The following is an 8,357-nucleotide window of genomic DNA, read 5'->3' on the forward strand; positions in this document are numbered from 1 at the left end:
CTGTACTGTGCCTTAACCAGGTGTGACAACTTGTTTCCAGGAAAAATAATTTGTACACATCAAAACCAAACTATTTTATTTTATTTCATTTCTTTCTTTCTTTTTCTTTTTTTTTGGACCAGTTACATTTCGTGATACTTTATTTCCACGAACAATAATTTGTCCTCAACAAAATCAAATTTGACTTTATTTTATTATTATTATTATAAAAAATTTTGGACCAGTTACATTTCCCTGAGTTTACTGGTATGCCCTACCCTAGGCATGATACAACTTTATTTCCAGGGAAAATAATTTGTCCACAACAAAACCAAAGTTAATTTAAAAAAATTTTTCCTGGTTTCTTTGCTTTTCTCGCTGAAAATTCTTTGCGATTTAAATGTTTTAATTTATTTATTAGAATTTGTCCACACTGAAACTGAAAATGCTATGCAAATTTTATGTATTTATTTTATGGGAGTGGGATTTTGAACTGATAAAATGTTCCTGGGTTTACTGTAACAGGCCAAAACTGGGGGGAAAAGCATCTTTTATCAGATGTTGTTTTGTCACATCGCAAATGGTTAGGGCACAGTGTAAGACTTTACTGTACATGCTACTTTAGAGGCTTTCACCCTGTAGAACAGCCACATTGTTCCTCATAATATCTTTCCTTGAACCCTGTTATAGGCTTTCTCTTTCTTCTTTCCTGATTATTTGTCCTCTTATCCTTTTCTTTCTCCTTTCTCGCTCCTTGCTTTGGCTGCCAGGATCTTCCCCCCCTAGTCCTGATCACAAAACTAAAAGACATGAGATTAAGAGCGATCCTACACCGTTTGGCTTCAGAGGTACACTGTCCCATAAAAACACCCAGCATTCCCTCCTCCAACATCAGCCATGACCAGTGTCCTGTGCTCCCAAAGCCTTTGTTTGATCATATTATGTGGTTTCCACATTTTATTTCACCTTCATATATTAGGTTTCACCATCATTCATACATCAGCTTGAAGTAATAATGAACTAAACCGCTTCAATATTCAGTGTTAAGCATTCACAGTCCAAACAAACTGACTTTAGTTCTGCATACCCCACCAACAAAAGCGATCTGTGGTGTTTGGTAAATGGATGGAGTCTTTGAAATCTTATCGGCTGCCTCTCCCTTAGACGCAGGTCCCCACATCTCTCTTACCCGAGTGAGATGGATGAGCACTTCTAGTCTGTTGCAGACTAAAAGGAGAGGTAACTAGATGCCTGGTGTGGGAATGAACTTTATCGTCTTTATTGCTCTCTCACAGCGAACTTCCAAACAGACTAACACTAACCACAGGGTATGATATTATTGCACTGTAATTGGTGGTTTGCAGGATAAATCACTGTGCTAAATGGCATCTCTGATATAACTGCTCAATAAATGACTATTGTAAATCTAAAAAGCTCTTCACCTTGGGAGAATGTGAATCCAGCCCAGTTCATATCGTATAACGGGAGAGAGAAAAATTATCTGATAATCTTTATTTACACTCATGTCATTTCAAACCAGTTTGCCTTTCTTGCTTCTGTGTAACAGAATTCTGTGAATTGTTTCACAATTTGCTGGTTGATGTTTTCCATGCATTTACATTGAATGAGGACTAAAGGGTTCAAGCTTCAAAAACAAAGCATAAGCACCATAAAAGTATTATGGACGTGGGTGTCATTCACTGACAATCTTTTCCTCCGGTGAGATTTTCACTTGAAAATCATTGCAAACTGATCTTTGATTCAGTGAATTGAAATTGAGAACCAGTTCAGTCCGATTCACGAATGAATCATTCAGACTGGTTTGTGAACCAAATCAATTACTTAAAAGAATGATTCATTCACAAATTAGACTGATAACTACAGTATTTCTCTCAGGAAGATTTTCTGTGAATAAGTCGTTTTGACTTGTTCTTCAGGCTAAGCTGTCATATGATTTCATATGATTTGCTTATATTTATACTTTTGCCCACCTTTTGACGTTTGAAAACTTTAGTTTCCATTTGTTGTGATTGCATGGAAAAGATCTTTCTGTATTCCACAAAACAAAAAGCCAAACAGGTTTGGAACGACATGAGGGTGAGTAAATGATGACAGAATTTAAATTTCTGGTTGAGTTATTCCTTTAAATACAGTGTTTTTTTTTACTGTCGATTTATGGGAATCGGTTAAAATAGTACATTTATAAGCCAGTTTGTGCAAGAAAATCAATTTGCACTTCCCTTGGTGTGGAAACACTTGAGTGTAACGCTGCATGAGTGTCTGGTTTGGGTTCCTGTCTGCTGGTTTGCGGTGCTAGTTCTGGATTCACTTTTACAATTCTGAAACCACAGATCCGTTTCTACCAAACACTCTTCCGGGCTCCATGATTATCCACTGATTCAGATCTAAAAATGTTTATGCGTCTCTCCATAAACATGGTTTGAATGATTTGCGAATGTGTCATATGCCTTCTTCACGGTCATAACCTGAACATAAAACACAAACAGCTGTTAGCTCAGTGCCTGGACCTGTTCCTCTTTTTAAATGGATTATGAGATAAAGAGGCTCTGGCTCCGTTTCAGAACCTAGTGTGCTGCCTACATGGGCATCACATGCACACTCCCAATGCAAAATCTGTTCTGAAACTTAGGAATTGGGATTATTACTTCATACACCTTTCACATCAACTCCATAATGCATTGTGACAAGCTCAGTGAAAACGTCCATGCAAGGTGGTGAATTTATTTGGTTAAAGAAATGACAACTATATGATTAAACAAATTTACAATTAGGGTAATAACAACTATTGTGTTGTTAGCTTCGCAACATGCTAATGCCAAACTCTATAGTGGTTATGCGTTGATGTCACTTCCTCGACAGTGGCAAAAGAGCCGCTTGCGTGACAGGAATTAATAGGGGAGAACTGCGAAAACGTGAGTAAAAAAACGATTATCAGTTTAAACTTTGACTCGATTTAGTGTTCCTTACAACTTGCCAAAGATCCAGTGAATCCATGGATATTGACATGCAGCCAGTAATCGTGTTTTCTGACATTTTACACGTGTCTGATTTCGACACCAGGGAAATGCATAAAGCAAATTTGCCTGTGTGTGAACGCTTTATATAAATACAATATAGGTAGGCCTAAATCCGGGTGATCACTTGCTGTATATCAATGTTATATACTTACAGGTGAAACTCGAAAAATTTGAATGTCGTGCAAAAGTTAATTTATTTCAGTAATTCAACTTAAAAGGTGAAACTAATTTATTATATAGACTCATTAAATGCAAAGTGAGATATTTCAAGCCTTTATTTGTTATAATTTTGATGATTATGGCTTACAGCTTATGAAAACCTTTTCCCAATATTCTAATTTTGAATTTGGGGTTTTCATAAGCTGTAAGCCATAATCATCAAAATTATAACAAATAAAGGCTTGAAATATCTCACTTTGCATTTAATGAGTCTATATAATAAATTAGTTTCACCTTTTAAGTTGAATTACTGAAATAAATTAACTTTTGCACGATATTCAAATTTTTTTAGTTTCACCTGTATCGTCATATCGTCCAGCCTTAAAACTTGTATAGTTTTTTTTGTCAGTGTTTATTTAACAACGTCTAATTATGCAGAATATACAATGGTAAATATTTAATTGATGAGTTGTCAATACAATATATAGGTATGATTGGCACAAGTATTGACACACAATGATAACACCTTTCGCTGCCTGGAGTCCAGTTGTTTCTGTGAATCGCAGCAAACCATTTGCTTCTCTGTTCTGTAGCTTTCGGCAGTCTTTAAAAATATACCTCAGATTCCTTGTCAAATCTAGTTGTACAGTCAATCGCAAAGCTTTCTCGTTTTAGTGTGTTGTTTTCTCAGTATTGCCACTCAGCGGGCGTAACCGCAGTCACTCCGGCCGACGTGACGTCACGCGCATAGTATACCCTCTGCTTATAGAGCGTTTCAAATCACTCTTAGAAAAAAAGTTTCAACTGGGTTCAATATAGAACCCTTGGGTTCTTAAACTCAGTTTTAAAGAATTCTTTACGCCAAAAATATTCTATTTCAGGAGAAATCCCTTAAATTATTGCATAATAATAGAATGGATTGCATAAGTCTTAAATGATCGCAATAATAAATGTTGATGTTAATTTTTAATGGGATAGCTCAATGTTTTATACTGATAAAGTATTTTTACGAGCTGTTTAATTGATACAATTTCATTAAAATTTAAAAAATAATTCAAACTAAATCCATAAAATGAACTAAATCCATCCTATGATGGGAGCCCCTAAAAGTTTCTATATATGAAGCACCTGACAGGAACTTTAAGTTTCTACATCATAGACTGTAAAAGTTTTATTATGTTCTTTTCTTCTTAGAGTGAGGTTCTATGACATCATAGACTGTAAAGGTTCTTTTAGGTTCTTTTCCTAGAGTAAGGTTCTATGACCGTTAGGAATCCGGCTTTTCTATACACACGGAGTGGACAGCAAAAGAGCTAACTGCGTTTTGAAACCGAGCCAGTCTCTTCTTCATCTTCCACACACCATCTATGTGGAGCACCATTTATCCCTCTCTTCCGATGTCTTAACATGATCCAAATGTCACGTTGGTTTCACCCGTCCTCTCTTCCACAAGGCTTCACCAAGGCGTCGCTGTCTATGGATGCGTCTGAGGAGAACGACGGTTACTCGAGCGCCGAGGACCCCATGAACTCTGACCCTGAGGATGAGGGAGGGAAGAAGCTGGTGAGTCTCTTTGCTGCATGACTCCTTGTGTCCTCCTATGTTTGTTTGAGCACTGATGGTGTCGTGTTTGTTTGTTTTTTTCATTAGTCTCCGGGCAAGTACGTGGTAGTAGCTGACCATGAGAAAAGCGGACCTCAGGAGCTGACGGTTAAGAGCGGAGACACGGTGGAGCTGGTGAGAGAGGGAGACGACGGACGCTGGTAAGATTCACACACTCGGGATTATGGAAATACTGTCATCATTTACTCATCCTCATGTTTCACGTTATGACCCATCAATTAATCGTTTGTTTGTGGTTTTTAATAAATCAACAATTTAATATTTTTATTCTGTTTAATCAACCAATTGAAATAAATTCCAAATTTGTGCAAAGAAGCTAGCTAAAGTCAGCGAATAAAACACTATGACACAATGATAAACAATAATATTCGCAATAACACATCGTTTTACTGAATAATAATTAAACATAATTTCTTAATTTATCTTTGTAAAGAAACCTCATTGCTTAACTGGCTACTCTGCTATATCAGACGATGACATATTTTCCTGTCGGTCACCGTAACTTTTGTTGGTTACAATTCGTAACCTCACCACTAGATGAAAAACAATTACACACTGCACCTTTAAGTTAGCTTTTATTTTTGCTATTTTCAGTTTTCATTTTAAATTTAGTTTAATTTGTATTATAGTTAGCTTGTTTCCGCCACAGAATAAAACATTTTTTATCTCACTTTTTAATCTCACAATTGAGTTTAAATCTCGCAATTCTCACTTTATTTCTTTCTTTATTAACGTGGTTAATTATTTTAACATACTGAATGAATTAACCACGATTCATTTTGTGATTCAAGACGTTCTGTATTCCAGAACTGTATATTCTTCAACACAAACAATGATTATTGAGGGAAAAAAAAAAAAGATTTTATTTCGCATTTTGTTTGCTTTTAGCATTGTGTTTAGGTTATACTTGTATTATTTTCATATATTCAAAATATAATATATTCATTTAAGTCATCCTGTGGCGCACTTGAAAGTTTGCCGAGGCCCCCTAGTGGGCTCCGTTAGAGAAGCACTGCAATAAAACATAATTAAACAGTAAAGCAGTAAATAATGCTCATCATAACCAGCTCCTAATTTCATAGGCTTAATATAATTTTTAACCTGAATTTTTTCAGGTTTGTACGTAATCTGCGGACCAATAAGGAGGGCTGGGTCCCTGCTGCAAACTTGCTCACTCTCATCAGAGAATCCAAATCTTCTCAATCTCTCTCCAGCTCAGGTAACACAACTTCCAGCTTCCCATCCACCACACAATAAATCCCCATCATATTTTCTGAATTTAGCTAATGTATGCGTGTTTTCCCCACAGAAGGCAGTGGGTCTGGAAACCTCAGCACGTCGTCCAGCTGCAGCGAGACCTACACGAGCTTCTCCGACATCAAAACCTGAAGCCCGCCGCTCCAGCGCCTTGTGGCAGCTCCTACACAGTGCACTTTCTACTGAAGCTCCTCGAGCCTTCGTACTGTATTTAACCTCCTCTACCGAGAAAGGAATTGACCTCTGCGGTCAATACGCGCCATTCAGGATATTTTATATAGAGCGTCACCCTTCCTCAACCCATCTCTCCTTCATAAGAGAGAGAACGTATCTGCTGTTCACATTCTCATTAACTTTGAAAATATCGTGTGATGCTGTTCGTTTCGCATCTGCATGCATTTCCACAAAGATTAAAAGAGAAAAAGGGTTTTTTGGTCGAGTCGGCATTAACATCAAAGTAGCCTGCGGTCTAAAAGTCTTTAAATATACATAACAAGGACTCTCACATGAGCTTCCACTGGTTTTATTGATCTTGCGTTGAGAATGTCAGTGTCTTTTTGGAATGAAAGCTCCTGTCTGATTTGCTGTAGCAGCAAGACAATGAAATGTTGTTTTATACGATAAAGATTCTTGAGGTTATGCCTGGTGAAAAGTCCTGTTCACTGTATGTATTAATCTAAAACAGCTGTATAGTTTAAATTATTTCCTGTAAAAGATTTGTACAGATATTAACTTTTATCTCATGTTTTTCATTAAAACAGTATATATATATATATATCTATACATATTGTATATTATGACCACTATTGTTGTGCGTCAATGAATTGTATTTTGTTGTATTTGTCACTTTACTGTTCTACATTTTTCCAGTAACAACATACCAATTGTGTTCACATTTTATGCAATTTATTTTCCTGTACGTCACCACAGATTGTTTAATTTGGATGGTTCAAAATGTAGTCTGGACGTGTCACTCAACTTTTGTAAGACTTGATTTTAAAGGTCAGAACCTTTTGTCAAGAAGTATTACTTAAAACAAGTTCACCTATAATCCTAGACGGCTGATTGAATCCAGGATGAATTACCACTGTGCTCAAGTGTCCCCAGAACCGCACACTGTCGTTTGTTTTAACGTGTTCAGCAATACAGAAATCATTGTTAATATCTATTTAAATTGTATGTGGCACATTGCTGCATGTTACAGTAGTTTTATCTCATGCTAGTTTTATCGTGTTCTCATTTGACATAAAATATATTTCTCTATTAGACTCGTATCTATGTACATGTGTAAATATGTATCTAAGAGGTTGTATGAGATGAATGAATTTAAAGTGCTTAGGCAGAAATAAACTTCACTGAAACATTCTGTCCTCTTCTGCTGGCTCAGATTTGTCAAGGGAATATTGAGTGTGTTTGCCACATTGCTCTCATTTCTGCTTTGAAGATGACCTTTTCATTATTTTGGTAAAGTCGATCTTAAATGAATCCGCTTTTTCATCGTGCACCACAAACAACTTTATAATTTTGCAAATAAATGTTACTTAGTGATTTATTATTGACATTTTTGATTGTCATGTTTAAATGTGTTTCATGACCGTGAATGCTGAAACTTTTTGATTTATAAATAGTAAGAGCTAATATCAAGACCAAAATAAACATTTCTCTTGATAATAGAAATACCATATTATCAGAATTTTTTTTTAATCATAAAATATTTTAATGAGTAAAATTTTATGATAGAACTTTCTATGTGAAACTTGATTTGAAATATTAAGACCATCAAATATTTTTCCCTTAATTTACCATACACCGTAAAAAAAAAAAAAATTACATGATCAATAAGTTATAACAACATAGATTTTTTGCATTGAACTCATTAAAATAAGTTAAGCCATTATCAACTTTTTTTATGTTATACAAGATTCAACTAATATTTTTAAGTTAGTTTAATGTAATTTAAGTTGAAATTACTTAAATTTTTAAGTACAATCAACTTGGATATTTAACTTTGCAGCAACTTTGTTTTACAGTGAATTTTAAATCTTAGATTAGATTAGCCTTTGTCTCCTGACGGAGAAATTCATCTTGGGCATTCGAGATAACAGATACAACACAAAATACATAGCACATAACATGATTTACCTACACATAATTGACCATAATTTACCTACACACCACATTCCCCACCCCACCCCACATTCCTAGCACTTTCTATTAACACAGTAGCCTCTTTATCTCATTGCAGCTAACCCACACACCCTATTTGTTGTTATTCAATATTTTTATAGAGAGTGGTACAAA

General features: G+C 35.6%; 1 protein-coding gene across 28 annotated transcripts in view; it reads left to right on the forward strand.

Annotated features, from left to right (window-relative positions):
• The window catches only part of mcf2la (mcf.2 cell line derived transforming sequence-like a), a 68,400-nt gene extending 60,975 nt beyond the window's left edge, over nucleotides 1-7,425 (forward strand). For 12 of the 28 annotated variants that reach the window (XM_079614643.1, XM_079614648.1, XM_079614646.1 and 9 more), the window contains 4 exons: nucleotides 4,630-4,739; nucleotides 4,827-4,939; nucleotides 5,915-6,018; nucleotides 6,109-7,425. In XM_079614643.1, the coding sequence (XP_079470769.1) occupies nucleotides 4,630-4,739; nucleotides 4,827-4,939; nucleotides 5,915-6,018; nucleotides 6,109-6,188 (407 nt within the window). In that variant the 3' untranslated portion in view covers nucleotides 6,189-7,425. Of the gene's footprint in view, nucleotides 1-749; nucleotides 828-1,143; nucleotides 1,219-4,629; nucleotides 4,740-4,826; nucleotides 4,940-5,914; nucleotides 6,019-6,108 lie in introns of all 28 variants that reach the window. The other 16 variants (XM_079614622.1, XM_079614633.1, XM_079614644.1 and 13 more) reach the window with 4 other exon arrangements.
• Nucleotides 7,426-8,357: the final 932 nt, after the last annotated feature.

Source organism: Phoxinus phoxinus (genome assembly GCF_949152265.1).
Source record: "Phoxinus phoxinus genome assembly, chromosome: 6".
Classification (NCBI taxonomy): Eukaryota; Metazoa; Chordata; class Actinopteri; order Cypriniformes; family Leuciscidae; genus Phoxinus; species Phoxinus phoxinus.